General features: G+C 39.7%; 1 protein-coding gene across 1 annotated transcript in view; it reads left to right on the plus strand.

Moving 5' to 3' along the window:
* Window positions 1-23,144, plus strand: part of KCNK3 (potassium two pore domain channel subfamily K member 3) — a gene marked incomplete at both ends in the record, with an annotated part of 97,947 nt that extends 74,803 nt beyond the window's left edge. The window contains one exon of the mRNA XM_083353872.1: window positions 22,237-23,144. Coding sequence (XP_083209998.1) covers window positions 22,237-23,144 — 908 coding nt within the window. The remainder of the gene's footprint in view (window positions 1-22,236) is intronic.
* Window positions 23,145-23,452: the final 308 nt, after the last annotated feature.

Consider the following 23,452-nt stretch of genomic DNA (forward strand, 5'->3'; position numbering starts at 1 on the left):
AGGAAGGAGCCTTTGGACTTTCTTAACACATCCATTCATTCATTAGCATGTTACTTTATTTTTAGAGGCTACTTTGGAAAAAACCTGATCAACTACTGATAGCAAGCTACCATGGAACCATTACGGAAAAGGTTCCTTTTATGTTTAACCAAATTGTTAGGCCACAGAAGTGCACAACAGAAAAAGTCCTTTGTTCCTGATCTTAACATGCAAGAAGGCTGACACAATGAAGGCCTGCCTTTACTAAAACTATTAAAGACCTCAAGATGGGCTCTTTGAATTAGGCCCAGTGGCCAATGGCACTACATTCTACTACAGCTGAAGTTTCTGGGCTGTTTTAAGTACCTCAGAAACAGAAGAAATACGATTTGACCTCGGGGACTCCTCTGTAAATCTCAATTCAAATTTATATTTACAAGATATTTTGCATAGGTTTGATGTCATTTTTTATGTACACTATATGAGGTAGGAACCCATATGAATCACATAGATAGATAGATAGATAGATAGATAGATAGATAGATAGATAGATAGATAGATAGATAGATAGATAATCTCCTACTTGGTGGACAGGCATGCTGGTAGCAGCTGCTTTTTCTCAGCAGTTTGTTCTTGGCTGTAATGATGTCCAAATTATTTCCTGTACACTTTGTAGCTCTGTATTAAGGTCCTGCTGTAAGTCATTTGGATTCTCTCTCCTTTGGGCACATCTACCCTTGGGATTTAAAAATACTCCGATAGGTGGCTATAGTATATCTACACTATGCCTCTCATGTCAAACAAACTATTGTGGCATCCAATTGGAATTAGGCTGTTTTTACTTGCAGAAGGCAAGGAACATTATGCTCTTCCATAACAATAACTGAAGGGAGAAATGGGCATGTAGATATCTATCTTGGGTAGGACATACTAATTAGTGCTTCTGAATATTTTTATATACATTGTATTAAAAGTTTTAAAGAAAGGATAAAAACTAACAAAAACTGATACAGGATAAAGAAAACAAAGAAAAAGAGAAAGAAAAGAGTAAGAGAAAAAGAACTTTACAATTTCTTTTGCAGCAAACAGAAGTATAATTACAAACTTATCTCTTACTCTATGGTTACAAAAATCTATTTTTTTTATTTATATTTTTTTCCTAATCATCAAAACCACAAGTCATAAGTGGTTTTGATGATGAAAAAAACACAATTCTGTTTCATGTTAGAAAGTCTATCAGGGGTTTTCAGCCAGCAATAAATGTAGATGTTGTCTTCTCTTTAGCAATCTCTTTGCCAACCATTCCTCTGTTTGGGTAGCATTGTGCCTTTCCAATTTTGAGCACATAATAATCTCACAGCAGTTGTCATATACAAAAACAAAGTCCCGTGTATTTTTTTCCAGCTGTTGGTTCATTAGATCCAAAAGCAAAACTTTTGTTTTCAACTGTACATTATCCTTTAGAGCTTCTGAATATTTTGAGAATGTTTCTTGCAGTTTGGAGAGAAATACAGTCTTGGTATTCATGCATGTAGCTGCCAAGTCTTAGGGTGTTATAGAAGATGGAAGAAAGCAAAAGAGATTTGAAATCAAGACAGTGAAGAATAAAAGTACTAGAGAAAGCTGAGAGTCAGTTGTTCTTTAGTACATTTTGAAGAACTGGATGGTCTTCTCTAAGACTTCCTGATGCATTCCCATGAAGTTGCTACTCTGTCTGACAATACAACATACTGCATTGGTTTAACTCTCATAACCCCTCAAGAGATACAGTAGTTCCCTGACATGTGTGCCACCCCAAAACTGCCACTAAATAAGATGATAAATGAGAAAACATATTAAATGCAGAGGAAGTAATCCCATTACCTGTGATTGTTTTAAACAAATTGTGTCTTCCTTGTTTCCCTATTGTCCTATTCCTGCTCACTTTCTAAGGGGCAGTTTTGACATTTTAATCAAAAGCTGAGTATGGTTTCATCTCTTAAAAAACCCACAATCAGTACCCTTACTATTTATCCCAGTCCAAGCCTTTCATCTCACTCAACTGCAACATCTTGCTTTCCTTGAAGCTCACTCTTACTTCCACGGACATTGTTTTCCCTCCCCCACCCCCTATATGTTCTAGGTTGGACAAAAAAAACCCTGATATAGTATTGGTGATGGGAAGAAAGAAAGAAAGAAAGAAAGAAAGAAAGAAAGAAAGAAAGAAAGAAAGAAAGAAAGGAAGGAAGGAAGGAAGGAAGGAAGGAAGGAAGGAAGGAAGGAAGGAAGGAAGGAAGGAAGGAAGGAAGGGCTCTCAGCCTAATCCAGTAAGGTTGCTTTTTTCCATTCTTGGGTTTTGAACTTTAAAGATTGGATGGTGAGATGAGACATAAAATACTTGCAAGCGTGAGGTTGTGAGAAACCAATCCTTTTTATGGCCAAAGGAACTGCAGTGCACTCCTACATTTTTACAGGCAAACTAACAGAAAGGAAACCTTCATTTTTAGAGTAGATGGTACCCATGAGAAAGCAAGAAGCCCTGTGTGATCTTCTATGGCTAACATGCCTGGTTTTGATGAGTGTAAGGCACTTGAGAGAGGAGGAAATTTCTGTTCCAACTAAAACTTATTTATTTACAAGACTTGGGGGAGAGAGGCGAACAAAGGGGAAGATGGAGGATATGCTTTTCTTGGCCAGCTAAGAAACTTTGTCGCATTCTTAATCACTTCCAAGCAGTCATCTTTGGTCTTCTCCTTCCAAAGCCCCTTAGTTCAAAGAATAACAGCCGTTGTCAGTTGGAGGCAGATCAGGTTCCTAGACAGCTGGACACAGCTGCTTTTTATTTTTTGGTTTTACTCCCTAATTCCTGGATGAAGTTGCAATCCCTACAACACCACAAACCTTAGTCTTCCCTGGTTGTTGGCTAGCCAACATCCCTCTCTTCCAAAAATAAAGTAATTGAAAAATGAGTTACTAGCATTGAATTCTTAATTCAGTACTAATTTGCAGAGGACAAAAAAAATGAGATACAGTGTGTACCCTGGTTATATATTATGTTGATAATCCTAATTTTCAATGTCATGAGGTCAAGTAGGCTGTTTTCTGTTTCAACACAAAATAATGACTTGATTTATATAGATTATCAGCAAAAATTATGGAGAAGTGCTAGACTATCAATATATCATAGCAATGAAAGCCTGTGGTTGACCAGTGAAGAATCATAAAGTCTATAAACTATGGCCAAACAAAGTGATTCTACACAGCTGTACCATTTGAATCATCCCCCTTTGCTTATTCGGTTGCCAACTAATACAGTTGGATTCATTGAATGTGCAAATCAAATTATTATTTACAAATAACAGTAACAATAATTATTTTCTGAAAATAAAATAGCTAGAAACTCTTATAGAATAAATGCAAGGACTGTAAAAGCATATGATATAAATAGAATATAGAAACAGTCAAACAGAAATGTTTATCATGTTCCATCATCTGAAGGAACAAGGCATACAGAATAAAATAGCATCTTTTTACTGCTGATATAACCATTTTTATGCAATGTTATAGCCAAAGGCCATGGTATATTTTGCATTGGTTTTTGATTAAGTATATCTTGCTGGCTTGGATTTTGTTGATTTCTACACTAACTTGTCCGGACAAGAAATGGACACAGGGGATAGCCAGAAAGGTCCAAACAGGAACAAATTGGGGTAGAGGTAGGGCAGGAAGAATGTAATGTTGAAGCATGGAAGGCCAAATGGCAAATCCTTGTTCAGTTATGGCTACAGTTTTTCTAGCTGTCATTGAGCACATCTTGTAGGAAATGACCAGGCTGAGCCCAAGGGAGGGGGTCAAACACAACATCAGTCTCCAGTCCCTTCATTCCCTCAAGAGATCTAAGCCCATCCCACCTTGAATTCCATTGCCTCTTATCTACCACTTATTTGCTTTGACTGTTAATAGTACAGATTCTTGTAGAGAGCATAAGCTTGCAATAAACCTTGATAGTCATTTTAACTACCTGGACTTCCTAATTTTCCTGTGCTTGGCATCTATATCTTTCAAGGTAGCTTATCTCACAAGTTTATTGAGAGAATAACTTTTCCTACAAGCTGCTTAAAGGAAGACTACGAGTCAGTCCACAAGCAGATAGCAGGTTTTCTCTATATAGTCAATTGATTAGTGGGTTATTAATTTCCCCAAATTTGGAGAAAAAATCTTCTTCCCAAACTTTGCTAAAAATGTCCTTAAAAACTGCTTTGGGACATTCCTTGTAACCCTACTATCCCACTATCTTTAGGTTCACATAGGTTGTTTTTTTTTGTTTCACCTTTTAACATTTAAATAAATCAAAGCTTTTAGAAGAAAAAAAAAAGTATCAGCTCTCGTACTTGACTGGCCAGAAAAAAAAAGGGTTTGCATCAAAATGGTGTTTAATGTTGGAGTATATAATGTAGTCTTCAATTTACTTCCACGACAGTTGTTAAGTGAATTTTGCCCAATTTGGCAATCTTGCTTGTTGCAATTGTTAAATTAGTAACACAGTTGTTAAGTGAATCTGGATTCCCCATTGATTTTGCTTGTCAGAAGGTCACAAAAAGTGATCACAGGACCCTGGGACATTGCAATTGTCATAAATATGAGTCAGTTGTCAAGTGTCTGAATTTTGATCACGTGACCATGGGGATGCTGCAATTGTTGTAAGTGTGAAAAATGGTCATGAGTCAATTTTTTTCAGTGATGTTGTAACTTCGAACAGTCACTAAATGAACTGTTGTAAATTGAGGACTACCTACACCTTATTTTACAAATTACATAGATAGCAGAGATAGTTTTGTTGGGAAACTGTGCAGCCATTATGACACAGACTCTATAGTCCATGTTCCAAAACCTGGACCTTTGGGGTAGGTGGGTCATGGTTACTCCAAAAGTGCAATAAATTGGTGGATCTGAAATGGGTGTGAAAAAGACTTGAAAGCTCTGCCCTCCAGCTCCTTCCATCCCAACAATTATGTGCTAGGGCACAAAGTGAAACTCTGCTACTGGCCTCACTGCTGTGTAGCAGAGGCCCTTTATCAGTTGCTTAGTAGGCTTTTGTTGGGCTTTTAATTTAGGCTTTGTCCCAAGGGAACTTCAATCTACTTTCTCCTGGTGATAGACCTGAAGCATCTCAGAAGTTCAGAGCCAAGTTCAGGATCTCTCCCAGATTACCGAAGATCTGCCTCACATACAATACTCAACATGGACTACGATCAACACAAAATAAAGTGGGATGAATATTTCCTATGTTTTGGAAAATATATTTCTACTGATAACAACTAAAAATCTCAGTCATGTAATACTGCTAAACCCGTGTCTAGTTAGTAATCAGTTGCTATTCCAAATTCTTTCTCACAAGGACTACTGCCAGACCAAATACCCTCATTTTATATCTAGGCATTTGAGTTCTTTTTCTTAAGTGAAACACTTTGCGTGTGTCTCTGTTAAATATCATTCTGCTGTACTCAGCCAAATTTTCCTGAAACAGTACGTCTCAAACTTTGCAGAAATGCAACTCCTAAATGAATTTGTGGGACCTCCCATGAGTAAAACTAATAGTTTAACTGGAGTTAAAATTGGGCAAGAAATAAATATATTGTTTGCTTTCTATAATTAAGTACACAGATTAAATTACAGGACTTTGTCATTGTTGCTCACTGACATTTGTAAAGGAAAGATGAGGACTGAAGCCCAAAGAGAGTCCAAACTCTGCTGCTATTTTGCCTGTCCAAGACTGATCACATTTAACAATATGTGTGACACTCTTCTTGCCTGAGGGGTACTAATCAATGATTTGAAACCCCTGGTACAATATGGGAAGATCATTCTGGGTTTTATTCCTGTATTCTGAGATGTTAGCTGTTCCATCAGTTTGGTATCATCTGAAGATTTGATAAATATTTCCTTAGTCTCCTCAGAACATCAATAACCATGTAGACTCCAGAATCTAGTACTTTATCTTATTTCCACTCAATGGGCAAACCTTCAAAATGAAGCCTACAAGTATCTGGGCATTTTACAGTTGATTAATATCAAACATAGGCAAGTTAAAAATGTGGTTAGTAAAGAATACATCCAAAGGAGTGAGAAAGTTGCTAAAGACAAAATGGAAGAGTGGAAATACCATCAAAACCATTAACATGTAGGCGATACCTGTGATATGATACTGTGCTGGAATTATTAACTGGACACATGTTGAGCGAACAGTTTGGATCCTAAACAAGAAAACTGATGACACTCATGAATTGCAAAACAAAGCAATTAAAACATCTGGTCCATATGACTTTAAGAATCTTTTGCAATATTTTTAATTGTTTTTTTGTTATCAAACCTACGGTATTGTCCAAATACCATTTGGTTTAATAATATAAAGTCAATTAATTTTGTTGCATGCAGAGTCAAATGTTTCATTTCAGAGTCTAAGCTATCTTTCCTCAGAATCATCCCCTCCATAAATGCTGGAAATGCCATCCTGGAAATTCCAGGAGTTACTATCTTAAAATATCTTGAGGGAACCAGGTTGGGGAAGACAGTTGTATTCTAGCTTTGACTTAAGGTCACCATTCCTATATTAGGCAGGGAAATTAATTTGCTAAGTAAAGTGAAGGCGGCAATCAGACAAGATTGTTATCATTATACTTGCCAGCTTCTTGCATCTAAGACAGGTTTATCTCCTGATATGCTGCAGGGATCCCCAGACAAGTTTGGATAAAGTGCTTTCTATCCCCTCCCTATCCTCCTGTCAAGATTTTTTTTTTTTTAAAAAAAAAGCCCTGGTGCTATCTCCATCCACCTCACCATAACCAGGTTATTTGGAAACTGATTTGGGGACTATTGCTTAAAATATTGGGAAAAACTTTGAACTTTGGTGATGCAGGGAGAATTTTATAAGCTCAAAAATGGAAAGAAGCCGTAACTCCCACAATGGAAGAATGGATTTAAAAAGTGATGGAATTGGCAGAGATGGCAAAGTTAACCAGATTAATGAGAGAAAAGAACAAAACTATCTTTTTTTCTACTTGGAAACCATTTCTGCTCAAAAGAGATAAAAATGAAATTTTGGTTTTGGATTTTGATGATTAAATAGATTGTTGTTATAGAAATAGCTAATACTTTTTGTCTTTCTATAAGTAAAAAAAATGGGTTTATAATCATTATATAATTTACTGCACTGGAAAAAGTTAGAAGTCACTCTTTTGTTTTAAATTCTTTTCCTTTCCTTCACTCTAATCCCCTTTCCCGTTTGTTTAACTTTGTTCCCGTTGTCTATTTTTATTTTTATTTTATATAAAGAAAAAATAATAAAAGAACTAAAAAAAGAAAAAGAAAACTGAACTGGTTAAGGACAATAGGAGGTGGGGATGTGGAGGAGTTTAGACAGAACCACAGATTTGAATGGGAGCCTACATAATGGATACCAAAGCTGCAATCTTCCTACATCAGCAAAAACAAAGCCTTCCCAATCAAATGTTTTTTGTATATGCTGTGCAATTAGCGGAATAACAGAGTTGGAAAGGATCTTGGGGGGTCTTGTAGTCCAACCTCCTACTCAAGCAGGAGACCCTCAACCATTCTGGACAAATGGCTGGACAAACCTTCAATGATGGAGCACCCACAACTTCTGGAGGCAAGCAGTTCTACTTGTTTACTAAAGTAAGCAGTTCACTTAAAAGGTAAAGGTTCCACTGCACATGCGTGCTAGTCGTTTCCAACTCTAGGGGCCGGTGCTCATCTCCGTTTCAAAGCCAAAGATCCAGCGCTTGTCCAAGAACGTCTCCGTGGTCATGTGGCCGGCATGACTAGACGCCAAAGGCGCACGGAACGCTGTTACCTTCCCACCATAGTGGTCCCTATTTTTCTACTTGCATTTTTATGTGCTTTCGAACTGCTAGGTTGGCAGAAGCTGGGACGAGTAACAGGTGCTCACTCTGTTATGCAGCACTCAGGATTTGACCCGCCAAACTGCCGACCATCTGATTGACAAGCTCAGCGTCCTAACCCACTGAGCCACCGCGTCCCTAGAAGCAGTTCACTTACTTAAAAGTAAAATTCTAAACTGAACTGGGTTTGCCTCTGGAAGGTGTGATCAGTATAGGGACAGAGAGAGAAATAGCTTTTGTTTCCTTCTGTTTTTGTGTTTAAGGGAAGATGATATTGCCCAAACTGCAAAGACTGCCAGCAATGCTAGGACTGAGGAGATCCTGCGTGGGCCTGCTAACAATAGAAAGGGATGTGGAGGCACTGACATTTTGCAGCAGGGGAGGACAATACTTGTTGAAAGTAGAAGCAATATGTTGCACCTTATAATTAGAAATTGCCTGCTGACAACGCATTGGTGCTACACTGATCACCTGAAGGGGTTATGCTAGGATTCTCAACTCATTTACTCAAACCTTGTTTGGACTTTCTGAGCAGCATTTTATAAGGATGGTTTAAAACTCACCCAAATAAATGCCAACAACTGGAAGTGAGTCAATGATACTTTATTTTCTAAAGCTAGCAGTTATAGTGAGTCCCTGCTCTCTTACATCTCACCTTTAAGGGCCTTCATTGCATGGGTCCAGATTAGTTGAGCGACTGTCTTACCCCACTGAGATGGGCCCATCCCACTCGTGCCTGCAGAGGAGGCATGCAGCGGGTCCCATCGGCCCGATTATTCTGGCTGGTGGGGTCCAGGAGGGGGGCCTTCTCTGCTGTTGCTCCTGTTCCCTGGGACATCTTGTCCCTCCCCCATGTGAGAATGACCCCAACCCTCCTATCTTTTCATAAGGGCCTAAAGATGTGGCTCTGCCAGTTGGCTTGGGGCCCCAGTGGGGGAATAACGCAATGGAAGTGGTTGATTGAGTAATAGCAGATCCTACCTCCCCCTACTCCACCCCACCCTCCCCATGTGTCCTTAGATTTTAACGTCTGTGTAATGTATTGGGATTTTACTTGAACTGTTTCACATGTCTGTTTGAATGCTGCTTAAGGTTGCTCAATTGGTGTGTCTGTGTAACGGTCACTGACTAGTCAGACTTGCTATCTCCAAGAAGATCATTGGATGATTTGGGGCGGGAATGGGTTCCTTTAAACCTATTGGCCACCACCTAGTGGCCAACCATATAAGTAGCTGCGCAGAAGCCTCTGTTTCAGTTCTGTTCCTGTTTGCCTCAATAAAACAATGTTCCTGTTTGCAACCTCTCGTCTCGCTTATTGCCAGCAAAGAACTCACTACACAACAGTAACTTTTATGTTTTAACTGTATATGTAACTGTAAGCTGTCCAGAGTTACCCTATGGTAAGATAGGCAGCTGGCAGCCAATAAATTTTATAAATAATTAAAGAAGAGCCCCAAGGTTACATACTGTAGGTTTTATACTAGTGATTGATCCAAGATGCTTTAAGCATGCCCATACACTAGCAGAAAACCCTATATAATAGCTCTACATCTGATGAAGGCACCAGGTAGGGGAAAGTGATTCACAGGTATTACACTCAGTGTGAAGACACTACAGACACATTTCTTTGAAAGGCAGCAGAGCAGCTTTGAAATACAGTATAAAGGTAAAGGTAAAGGTTCCCCCGCACATGCGTGCTAGTCGTTTCCGACTCTAGGGGCCGGTGCTCATCTCCGTTTCAAAGCCGAAGAGCCAGCGCTTGTCCGAGGACATCTCCGTGGTCATGTGGCCGGCATGACTAGACGCCAAAGGCGCACGGAACGCTGTTACCTTCCCACTGTAGTGGTCCCTATTTTTCTACTTGCATTTTTTTACGTGCTTTCGAACTGCTAGGTTGGCAGAAGCTGGGACGAGTAACAGGCGCTCACTCTGCTACGCAGCACTCGGGATTCGACCCGCCAAACTGCTGACCTTCTGATCGACAAGCTCAGCGTCCAAAGCTCTAATTGTTATTCTAAGAAGCTGACCCTGCATTTTACTGCAGAAGGAGGGAGATAGAACAACAGCAGTACATATCCTTGAATCTGCAGCCTTTGCTAACAGCATAAATTCTATAGGTATTTAAATCATTGACAGCATATTGGCACAATTAGAAAATCCTTACTTAAAAGGAACTACCAAAGAAGTGCAGTTCAAGACACATAAGCTATACTGTGACTGTAAACCAATTATTATGGAGAAAACAGACAATTCAAGTTAACATTCTTATTTCAATTCTCCTCAAGAGAACTCCTTTGGTTTAAATTTGCAGCTGCCACCATTTTCCACCATTTCCCACCCCACCCCACCCCAAATGCTCAGCAGTGAAATCCAAGTGTGTCTCAGGGCCACAAGAAAAAGTTGGAGGGAATATGACCTGCTTGTTTCCTTTCTAAATAAAATCTGCAGAACATCTGCAGAGCCTGGAATTATCTGCTTCCCTCTCCCTGTATTTAAGTTGGAGACAGAGTGTGGACAGAAGAGGGCTTCATTATCCTCAGGGATGCCTACTAGCTCAGAGTCATATATCGAGTGGGATGTAGGTGGAGGCTTGGGAACATGAGATCAGGAAAAGGTTGGCCAGGGCAAACAAGCTGATTGAACCATTATGTATATTTCTGCCCTCTCAAGCAGTAGCCTGCTAGCATAAATAGGATAACATTTTAGATACACTTTTCAGCATGACCCGTGGAAGGCCTATAAAGTTGATAAAATATTTATTTCATTTTTAAATATGTATGGCCACATTTTGTTTTTAAATTTGCAAGGAAAAAGAGGTAGTGAGGCATTTCAATGTATTCTTATGCATTTGGGAGATGTGTTTTTATTCAGGATGACAATGATCAGCATCAACAACTGTTTATATTAAGTTTAATTTTATCCTGCAATGGTTGCCTGTATTTGTAAACATGAAGATTTATATGAAATGTTAACTGAAGATAAACTAAGGGTTATATAGGACATGTTCTGCTTTAAACCTGGGTTCCTCATTTCTTCAGTACATCTGCTGCTACTGTATATAATGATGGTGATAATGATGACCAGAAATGCTGGCTTGTTCAGTTTTCTAAGAATGAACACTTGGTTTCTTGTTGTCTACAAATGTTGCATGACTTGTTTGGGAACAATCCAGAAGCAAGGTTTAATGTTAGTAATTTGTTGCTTGTTCAGTACAGTGAGACAGTATAAACCAGCGATCCCCAACCTTTGTGGCTTGGCAGCCCGGCTGCGGGTAGGGAGGAATGCCCAGTTGAGGTTCAGCAACTCATGCGTCTCACATGCAGCTCAACTATTTGAGTTACACATATGCTGGCCCACCACTCATGCAGCCCAGTTCCTATTCCCCCCAGCCATGTGAGCTGCAGTGTACAAGCTCCGAGCACAAGGGCAAGTGTGTGCCCCAGCCCACCACTCACACAAGTCAAGCTGTGAGTGCATATGCATGCTGCCCTGCTGTTCATGTGCCCCAGTTGCAAATAGGCCAAGGCCTGGTAGTGGGCCACGACCCTGGGTTGGGGACCCCTGGTATAAACCATCTATTTGGTATGAACATACCACTGCCTCTCATATAGTCTCTTCAATAGAGTTGGGGTATCTATAGTTCCAGAATAATGATGAATAAAAATTCCCAACACCCTTAACTACACTAGATAATTTAATGGAAGCTTTATATTTGGAAGTCAAGGGTTCTGTGCTATGCAGATTAAGAATAGCAATGAGAAAACATGTTTTTCTGGGGAGGGTCCTTCCCTTTCTAATACATTGAGTGTGTTCTCATACCACACCTAACCTAGGAAGTTAAAGCTTTTTCCTAAACTTGGTTAGGGTTACCCACACAACCTTCAGAATGCTGTGGGACCCAGATTGATTGATCTGGGCAGAGGGTCAAATACAATGGATAGTACCAGAAAAGGAGCCATTTCATAATCAGTTATGTTTTGTGAATCAAGCATTCTACTATTAATCCCAGGTTCTTCCTCACTAGAAAAAAATAACTTCTATCCATTATGCATAAAATAAATGTTCCTCTTTCCTTCTCCTCTTTCATCTCTTCCTTGCTCACTTTTTTCTTTCTTTTTTTTTCAGTTCAGCAATGTGAATACTGTAATATTCATGGTATTAACAAAGAGACAACTTTATTATACTAATACTTTAGTGTCTGTGATGTATTGATTGCCAGTGCATACATCACATTAGACTGAGTTAATGATTAGCTTGTGAATTCAGGAAGTTGTGGGAATCCAGCCATAGTCTTACTACATTGTGTAAAACAGGCTGTAATATTAAGCCAGAACATGAATTGTCTGAGTTTAGCATGTGGTATGAACTGAGTCAATGGGTCAGTTATTCAAATTTGTAAAGGCATCAATTCGAAATGCCGGGTGTGTATGTCTGTGGGTGTGTGCACCCTTGCAGTAGCTTTTGCACAGAGGATCAGCGCTTCGTAAACCCTTAAAGACTCCTTTTTAGTACTGTTTCTCATTTTCAGAGCTGCAAAATCAGGGCTCTGGAACCTGAGCTCTGTGCTCAACATTCTTTCAGTGCTGAATTGGAAGTCACAAGATTTGGATTTCACTCATGGAGGGGAGGTAATATTTAGGGATCACGCTTTCTCTGGATTGGAACCTTTGCGGTGAGGTGGAGGGAAACGGCTGATGCTGAGTCAGGCTGAGAAGATGAGCAAAATTGCTTATGATCCAGCCTCTTTTTTCTTTTTATAGCCTTCTCCCTTTTCTCTGTGTGCACATTCTTTGCCAAATGAGAGGAGAGTCTCAGATCATTGAACTTCAGCTTGATGACGCTTCCTGAAGACAGGGGTCTCATAAGGACAGGCTGCCAGCAGAACTCAGGGGCCCATTCAGCCATTCCCTGAGGGCCCTTTCTACCACCCCACAGTGAAGGCTGTCCTTTTTTCTTTTTCTTTTACACAGAATGGAAGGAGTAGAGGTCTTCTTGGCAAGAACCGGGGGGTTCCAGGGAGAAAATCCCATCCCATAAGGGAGCTGTATGCCTGCATGTTTCCTCAGGAAGGTTCAGTTAGCAGAAGTTATTCTCTTCCTGATTCTCCTTCCCTTCATGCCATTCCTGTACAATTCAAGACAGGGCAGGAATAAAAGTCATTTAGGGCAGAGATAAACTTTGTGCAAGGGGTAAGACCCATACTTATCATTTGTTGTAGGAAAAGCAATGTCTGCCTGGAAACCAAGTCACTGGTACTTTGTGCATAAGCAAACAAATTCATGTATGCCTACATTGTTCGCATTTCAACCTGGACCATAGAAATGACTCACACAATTGCTGGACAGATTTTAATACAGAACTAAACCTGGCAATCTAAAAATCAGATTTATGACCACTATATCTAGACATAAGCGAATTCCGTGCCCAGCATTTTGGTGACAGATTATAAGAATTAACAAGAATTATATAACTTTGCATCATACATGCTGGTTGGCATAACTTTTGCCAATTTCTTCCTCATCTAAGCATGAAATTGGTGCAGAATCCTCAAATCTGTTTTTGGCCTTAATGTTTGACCACCCCCACCTAGGAGAATTGTCTGGGCACCAGTTTAGTCCCAACATGACTCACTGCTATAGTGCAGTGATACACGAGCTCAAGCAGTTTTTTGGGGGGAGAAAAAAGCCCTTTTCATCATTAACTTAAGACGTCAGCAAGTCAATCATAGATCAAAGAGCAGGAATCCAATAATCAAGAACAAATCAAAGCAGAGAGACAGGAGACTTGGTGGGGTAGACTGTTGTTGAATTTTTATCATTTATCTCTGCTTCAGATGGTGTGTGTGTGTGTGTGTATGGGCAGAATTTCAGAGTCTGCGAAGCTGTACATGAAATCTGTACTTGGATCTGGCTTCCCTAGAGCAGAGTCATTGGCTCCAGTGCTGCTGGAACCATCATGGCCAGGTTAATTGTCACAGATGCCTTATCTCCACTTCCTCCCCATCCTCCTCACCTATTGAAATGCCCAGCAGCAACACTGCATTACCTTTTGGTAAAAGTTTTCCTTTGTTTCTTCTTTTTTTAATGTTAAGATCAGGAATGTCTGTGGATCTGTGTGTCCAAAAAAGAAAAAAAGAAAAGACAAAGTTATGCTCTTTTTAATGTGGTTTGCACGCATAGCCCACATAAAAGGGGCAAGAGCTTTGATTGCAGTTTTGACTGTTATCTTAAGGTTGTTGGGTTTTTTTGCCCTTTCCTGCAAACACTTCTAGTTAAGATCAAGAAATTTGTTTTGTAGATTTTTTTTCTTCTTCTCCTTCTCCATTTCTTCCTTCCTCCCTATCTTTTTAAAATAAATTTAAGATTCTTGAGGGGAAATACGGTTAGCATCCATCAATCTGCCAATTCTATACTCAGCCCTTCCAGAGTATCCAATCCATTTGTCAGGACATTCCTTCTGAAAAGTAGGCACAAGGTTCATATTCCTTGCAACATGATAATTGTTGTCACTTTCATGCAGATTATTATTAGCCTTCATTAGGGATAATAATATCTGGATAAAAATAAGCCACTCTTAAGGACAATATCAAACACAGATTACAATTGTCCATTCCAAGCAGTTTTCTCTTTCCCTGTCCTCCTGTTTTTTCAGAGCCCTATGAAAATATTAGGCTTACTCCCCATCTGAGGATCAGTTTTAGTACACCAGCTACGCATTTTCCAAACTGAAACCCAAAATTACAGTCTTCACTTTCCCTTGATGTTGCCAGAAATCAGAAAGTAATCCAGAATCCAATTTAGTCCATCCAATTTCCTTCTGCCTCAGGGGATATTTTTCTCACTCTCTTAAACTCCCCTCCTACAAAAAAGAGTGTATGTTTGAAGGGGGGAGATGGTAACACAATACTGTGGGAAGTCAGCTCCTCAGATAAGGAAATATTAAAAGGGCAGAAAATATATTTCCTAAAAAGATGTTAAAGAATCAGGAAAGCATGCCCAGTTTTCTCAATAGTCCCAGGTCTCCTTCCCCCAAGCAGAAAACCAGTTCTATAGACATGCAAATGTAAACCATCAGGAAGGCTGGAGCTGGAACATTAAGAAGACAAAGACCTAAAATCTATATACCCCAGCCCAAGGGAAGCAGGTTATGACCTTTGGACATAATAGGATTGACCCACAACCATCAAGAATACCAGAAAGGCACACCCAGATTCAGGTCAGAATCTGTGACACAGGAAATACAAAACCTGAAACAGGAAATAACTCCAAACAAAAGGCTCCAAAGGGTATAAAAGCCTACTCCCTACATGTGCTCAGCCCTTTTTCAGCTAGAACCATCTTTCTGTCTGGCTGTCCTCTGCAATAAACTGTAACCTTCTTCCTAAAGCAGTCGCCATGTTTTTTTATCCCCAGCTTGGACTGAACCATGATGAAGACATTTCCTTCAACAATACAATGGTTTTGACTGGCAAAAGGAAACTTATAACTTACATCCATGTGCATGAATAAATAGAGGCATGTATTACATTTTAAAATATATCACAACTCAGTAGCCAAGACCTGATAAGACCTGATAATCAGAGGGGAATAGATTTAAAAACGATGAAGATCCATTAGAAGGCAATAAACTGTATATAGCTCATGGTTGAACTGTGGAGTACCAGGTGGTCTCTGACCTTGATTGTTTTCTTGTCGAAGTTTCATTGCCCAACTAAGTAATATCATCAGTGCAAATCTGAGTGGAGTTTGCTGCCTATTTAGATGTAGCAGCTTGCCTTTTCAGTTTTGATGAGTATGTAGTTTTCTTCTTGGTGGTTCCCTGATTAAAGTATTGTTTTTGACCTGATCCTTGCTTATCTGAATGTGAGTTGCTGGAGGGGATGTCTTGTAGTCTTTTTGTTTTCTCTTAGTTTTTTGTAATTGTCTCTTTTAAATGATGCCTAAAGTTGGTGTGTAAATGGTGGATATAGTCATGTTCTGAAAACATCTTTGTACCTGAATTTAAGACACTTGAAGGAGTTAAACACAGGTTTAGATATTTTTTATATCTTAACTGTGGATCTCCTTGGTGTTTCTTGGAAGTAGAAGTCTGATTTGGATACGTGATCTTAACTAGCAGAGCAACTCCATAACACTGTTGGGCACAGATGGCAAAAAAGGAAAGTGCCAATGAGGGAATGGCAGGAAAGGTCTCCAAAGGTGGGAAAGAGTTACTCCATACCATTATCATTAACTCTCTAGTCTCCAAGTCCATTATGGAGATGGAGGTATCTAACAAACTCACTGTAAAGCCCATCACAAAAATGGAGTTAATCTTGTGGAAATTTAAGGAATAAGCCCTTTTAACATAATTGAACACATGGTATGGCCATACCCAGCTACAAGCATGAATCCTTCTATTGTATATCTTTTGTCTGTTTGCATTGCTAAAGCCATCAGGTCTTAGTCTGGTTGGTGCTCCGACGAAGCACTGGCTGGAAGCAGCTCTGAATGTCTGAATAAGTATTGGGAATGAACCATCACTCAGAAACAACATTGCCCAAAGTGGAAATCTCCTTAATTTTTCTACTCCAAGGCAGAACGCCATGTCTTTCAGTGAACGCATTGTTCCTAAACCAGCGTAAGTTGAACAGATAGGGTTTTTTTGGGGGGGGGTATCTGTAAAAGAGAACTGTTAATCCTCTCTGTACCAGCAGATTATTCTCTGTAAATAGTGATACTGTTAGGGCTTAACAGACTTAGTGAGAGAGGAGGCACTTCAAATTCTCATGTATATGACAATGGCCTGCTCATTTTGCTGGGTTGGATTCTGCATATTCATCCCAAATTCCAGCCACAACGGCGCCAGTGTTAATGATTGTCATCCTACATTGTAAATTCAGTGTTTGTCTTGCAAACTACTTGTCTTCCTTCCTTCTTCTGATCCTAAATGGTAGGAAATTCTAAAAGGTAATGATAACATTTTCCTTGTCAGTCATGTCCAATTCTAGGGCATGGAGCTCATCTCTGTTTCTAGGCTGAGGAAGCCAGCATTGTCAGAAGACAATTTCCGTGGTCATTAGGCCAGCATGGCTAAACTCCAAAAGGGCACAGAATGGTGTTACCAAAGTGGGAAGGTAACCTACTAATCTACTTGTCTGCATTTGTGTGCTTTTGAACTGCTAGGTGGGTAGGATCTGGGGCAAGGAACAGGAGCTCACCCTGTTACATGAAGCTTGGGTCTCCAGATGACAAGCTTAGCAACTTTAACTGCTGAGCCATTGCTCCCCTGAAATCTATGGATGGTTTATTTGCTTTACTCTTTCATTTCTATTGGTTTTCCTACTTGGAGAAATTTGTTTGCCAAGGTAGGAACCTTTCTGTTTACTGATCATAGTATTCCATAAAGTACTATGTATGCCAAAGGCGTAATATTGTTCTCCTCATCAACACGTGACTCCATCAAACTCATTCAGTTTTTTTACAACTTCAGATAAAGGTTGTACTCATACAATAATCTTAAACATGTCAGTTACAGACCTAGCAGCTGTATTTGCACATGCTGGGTTAACATACGTGCTTGATTAATTGACATCTCCAAATATCTATGTAAACCTGGAAAATGGACTTCTGTAATAGGTGAATTAAATATACTGTGTGAACACACACACACACACACAAAATAAATAAATTCAGACAATAGAGATGAGAAAGATCTAGTACTAAACTGCAGATCTCTTCCCATCTTTGTGGAATTTCTGAGAGCAGATATCTTTCTTGTAGTGACTCGGGGAACAACGTTATTTCCCAGAATATTTTATAGGACTGAAGAAAGCAACATGCTGTTTATTGCAGCTTCGCTGCCCTTTAAATGGTCCCATTCTTTGTTTTTGTTTTTCATGTGTTTTTTTTTAAAAAGAGACCTGATAATTTTTGTAGCAAATTAACTGACAATTAACCACATGAATTTAGTGAGAATTAAGCATAAGTGTACAAGGTGTTATCAGAAACGGAATGGATAAAAATGCTTTTGCATGCTCACTCCCTTTTACGTGGTTGAGATGGGTCAGAATATTGTTCAGTGTGGCCCTGGACCAACAAACTTGTGATCTGGGTGAAAGGAAATCTGTGTTATTTAATACTTAGAGTTCACCCAAAATTCTTTCTGATCTCTGAATTTTCTGTGATTTAGAGGTTGGTTGTTGCTAAACAGTTTCCACAGGGATTAGTGTCTGTTGTAATTATAAACACCAAAGAGGTCTTGGTATCTCAAAACCTAACAGAAGTTTTGATGTATTACTTAATAAACATGTTAATAGTTCATCTAATTCAATTTGGCATTAAAAATTTCAAGACTCTTGATATTTTTTTTATTGTATGGCTTTCCTAGTATCAGTATAAGTAAAAATTTCCTTGGGACATATTGAAGCATGCCTTGCAAAGATTAAGCATTTTAGTTGGGAGAAACTAAAATAGTGATTTAAAGTTCCTGATTTGTAAAGATAAAGACAAAAAAATATGCTTTTGCTCATGCAAAATTGGAGGAATTTCAAGACCACTTAATCTTGATCAGTTCCACAAATGTCAAACTCACAAATTTTATACCATTGAAGAAAATATACTTGCACAGCTTCCAGTTGCCCTTCTTATTAATGGTAAGAATAACTGTAACATAATAGAGATCAAATACAAGATATGATTGATACTATGATCAACCCTCTACAATCTTTTATAATGTGCAAGGACTACTTTTTGTCCCAGATAATATTTTCTTTTGTTGAGAAAAACACATTTGTTCTGCAGATGATCCCACTACACATACTGTACATATACATGTGTGCATTTGCACACACTCACATCATTCCCTTTGTGCATTCTCTCTCCCTTCTGTCTGAGGTCATATTATCCTCTTAGAGTTTAATCTATCTGTAATTATGCCCTGTAATTGCAGAGCCATTTTAAAGCTGATTTTACTTCCCAGTTTTCATTTTCATGGATCCTGAGTCCCATCTATAAGTATATTTCTAATCATCCACCAGGAAGCTGTAAGAAGGTCAAGAAACAATCTCCTAGTGTGACACTGTTATACTAGAGATCACTTCTGAGGACCAGCAAGTGGCAGAACACATGCCTCACATGCAGAAGAAACCAAATTCAATCCTTGGAAGAGCCACCAGTTGAATAGACCAGAGTAGAAATCCTGGCTCAGGTGGACGCATAATATCATTTGGTCTCAGAAAACCTCCCTGATTCCAAGCAATGTAGTTTTATTCAGCATCTGAGCATGAATAACCTGCAGAAAATAGGTTTTGCTAATAAACCTATAAAGTAATGTAAGGGGATGCGGTGGCTCAGTGGGTTAGGACGCTGAGCTTGTCGATCGGAAGGTCGGCAGTTTGGCGGGTCGAATCCCGAGTGCCGCATAACAGAGTGAGCGCCTGTTACTCGTCCCAGCTTCTGCCAACCTAGCAGTTCAAAAGCACGTAAAAATGCAAGTAGAAAAATAGGGACCACTACGGTGGGAAGGTAACAGCGTTCCGTGCGCCTTTGGTGTCTAGTCATGCCAGCCACATGACCACAGAGACGTCCTCGGACAAGCGCTGGCTCTTCGGCTTTGAAACGGAGATGAGCACCGGCCCCTAGAGTCGGAAACGACTAGCACGCATGTGCGGGGGAACCTTTACCTTTACCTTTTAATGTAACTACCATTATTGTCATTTGACTCCACCAGAGTTTAGGCTTTCTTGAATCATCTTGCCCTAGAATAGCTTTAGCCCTAGTGGACCAAACTGGGAGGAAGGAAAGATTGCATGCATGTTAATCCTCTATTATATCATTGTTTTTCAAATGTGGCAACTTTAAGATGTGTCAACTTCAAAACCCAGAATTCTCCAATAGCATCTGGGGAATTCTAAGATTTGAAGCGCAAACATCTTAAAGATGCCAAGTTTGAAAACCATGCTCTATCATCCAGGGGCAGCCTTGGGGGTTGGAAGAATGGAAAAAACCCTCAAGATGGTGGCCATGCCTTTATGACTGAAACCTCACCACATTTTTACCTGTATTTTATGTGGTCATGGCCACCGCCCTGAGTTTCTTGGCACCCCACCCCTGATACCGTCACTCTTTTCCAAGTCATTTCCAGAATTTGTACAAATGGATGAAAGATGTGAAACCGAAAACACTGCCTTAGTTTTTAGATTAATGAAAGAAAGGGTGTCTGTTAAAGCTGAATGTCTGTTAAATTTAAATTTAGATAATTGCCATAATTGATGCCATTTGCATTAATTAATGTATTTTGCATCATTATATAATTGATAGCATAATTTGCATCATTATATAATTGATAGCATACATAATTTGCATCACCAAACACTTTGATGCAAATGACATGCATTATGTTAATTGTCCAGACTGCCTCAGAAAGAATAACCTATCTGTTATTTGAAGTCCACACTTATTTTTTTCCTTGGTACATCTGAAATCTACATAAAATCAAAGTTTTACTGTAGTTTTACTGGTAGACAATGCACTGCCAGGTTTCTTAGCAATTCCCTTCACATCTGGGAACTGCAATCTATTTTTCTGTCAGATTTTGACTAGGTTTCCTCAGAAAAGACATATTTCATAAAACTAGTTCTAGTCCTCAAGGAAAACTGTATTCTGTTCAACCAGATGCTGCTTTGTATGACTGCCATCACAACATTGCTAATAAAGTAGAATTCTGGCAAGATTGGCAGTTATTCCTAAGCATTCTTATAGGAATGGAAGCTGAAAAACAGCTTCTATATCTTTAAGGTTTGGTCCATTATTGGTCTATCCAATAAAATGGTAATTACTTGCCAATTCTTCCATAAATGAAATTGATGTGTTGGGCTATAGCTATTATAATCCCCAGCCAATCACATTAAAATTTGTTGACCTGATGTTTGTATATTTGTTGAATGTAGGTTGTTTAATGCAGGTATAATAAATGAAACAACTTTTTATTATCTTATGACTTAGTTAGTTTCTTTAATGCTGAAAGGATATAGGTTTCAGATTTGGAAAGAAAGGGAAAAAATCATCCTATGATCTTGTACAAATAAAAAAATTTTCCCCAGAAAAAACAGGTAGCTACTGACCCAGAAAAGTCTGAATTAGTATTGAATTGGTCAAATAAAATGAAATGTTAATATTTTCAAGGTGTTTGGGAAATGTTTTGAACCTGTAACATATTTGGGTTGGATCAAGAATGTCTGAATTCATATCCTACTGATCTATTGTAACCCCAGTTTTGTCTGGAAGATGATGATGATGATGACGATGATGACATGAATTTATATGTCACCCAGCTCATAGCAATTCTGGGCAATTTCTTGGGGTTATTGTTCTTGTTAATTATTCTTGGAAATAATAGTGAGTTATTTCTGTCAGCATTGGTTGACATCCACATAGTAAAGATCATGTAAGTGCTATACTTTGTTTCTAGACATTTCTTTTGCTGGTCCGCTAGCTGTGAAGAATAATAACTGCATTTATTCTTATTTTCTTATTTTGAAGTTGAAACCTGCCTCCTCATATGATTGAAACTCTGTTGTCACATTTTGGTAATCACATTTTAAGGGGCCTTCAGGGGATGAAAAAAAGGTACTGAAAGCATTGCAGATAACCCAGGGCCATAGGTTATCCAACCTGGCTTTTGAATGTGTTCAAGAGGTTAATCAACTCTTCAGATGTAATGTAAATTGTACAGAGTAGCATAGACATTCTCCTCATTCAGTTTTATATTCTCCTTACTTGGCCATCTCAATGATGCTTTCAATACACATTCTGATCAACTCTCAGATCCTCGTATGATTAACTCAGTTGGGAACTCATAATCACTTATCTTCCTTGTATCACCCCTTTACCATCACTACCCTTCTCTTTAATGTGTGTGTTTGTGTGTGGGTGTGTGGGTGTGTCTGTGTGTGCGTGCATGCATGCATGCTCCTTGCTTGAACAGAAGCAGCTTCAGCCTGCAAACTTTGGTGGTGTGGCTTTGTGTGCCAAGGTGTGTGCCAAGGTGTATGCCAAGGTTGTGAGGATAGAGGGTTGTGGGTGCAACATGGTGATGGATTATTGTAGCTTCTCCTGGCTCTTGAACCAAAAGCAGGTGCACATGGACCAGAAGAGGAGGACTTTGGTACAGATTGCTACACCACTGAGTTTGCAGGCCAGAGCAGCATCCCACCCAGCTGCGATTCCTCCTTTTTTGCAATCAACATTTTGAATGAGGAAGTGGCACAACCATCACCTATCAAGCCAGAATGAAAACTCTTCCTCTTTTCTCCCATGAAAATGGTATTCATAATCTATGAGGTGCTACTGACCAGGTTGCTTTGTTTTTTGTTCCACAGGCTATGGACATGCAGCCCCTAGCACTGATGGTGGGAAAGTCTTTTGTATGTTCTATGCGCTGCTGGGAATCCCACTCACCCTGGTCATGTTTCAGAGCCTGGGCGAGAGGATCAACACCTTTGTGAGGTACCTCCTGCACCGCATCAAGAAGTGCCTTGGCATGAGACGGCCAGAAGTATCAATGGCCAATATGGTCACTATTGGATTCTTCTCCTGCATCAGCACCCTTTGCATTGGAGCTGCTGCATTCTCCTACTATGAGAATTGGACCTTCTTCCAGGCCTATTACTACTGCTTTATCACCCTCACCACCATTGGTTTTGGAGATTATGTGGCCCTTCAGAAAGAACATGCCCTCCAGACAAAGCCCCAATATGTGGCCTTCAGCTTTATCTACATTTTAACTGGGCTGACAGTCATTGGGGCCTTTCTCAACTTGGTGGTGCTCCGGTTCATGACCATGAATGCTGAGGATGAAAAGCGGGATGCGGAACACCGGGCATTGCTCACCCGCAATGGACAGGCCAGCAGTGTACATACAACAGACACTACTGCTTCCTCAACAGCTGCTGCATTAGGGGGCATTGGGAGTGGTGGAAGCAGCAGCAGTAGAGGAGGACTCCGAAATGTTTATGCTGAAGTTCTCCACTTCCAATCTATGTGCTCCTGCCTCTGGTATAAGAGCCGGGAGAAGCTGCAGTACTCTATCCCCATGATAATCCCCAGAGACCTCTCCACCTCTGATACCTGCATGGAACAGAGCCACTCCTCCCCTGGGCATTACCCAGAGACCCCATCCAACAGATGCTTCTGCAACACTCAGCGTTCAGCCATCAGCTCTGTTTCTACAGGACTTCATAGCCTCTCAGCCTTCCAAGGACTTATGAAGCGCCGAAGTTCTGTGTAGAGACTAGGAGTCCTTTTACAAACTCTCCTTCACTACTGAAAAAAATAAATAAAAGACAGGCATGAAACCCAGGTGGATATAAATGACAAAATAAAATTTTGAATTTATAAAAATAATTTAACTATAAAAAAGGAAGAAAGACCATGCACCTAGAGAGTGCACAATAAACTGATGGATCAGTCAGTGGGTTAGTTATGAGGGGCAATCTCCTGGGGAAACTGAACCACCAGGCTCTAGACCAGGAGCTAGTGGTGGATTCTGTTAAGTTCTTCTGATGATCAAGAAGGGAGAAATTCAGGTTGTCCTTC

Source organism: Vipera ursinii, assembly GCF_947247035.1.
Source record: "Vipera ursinii genome assembly, chromosome: 1".
In the NCBI taxonomy this organism is placed as follows: Eukaryota; Metazoa; Chordata; class Lepidosauria; order Squamata; family Viperidae; genus Vipera; species Vipera ursinii.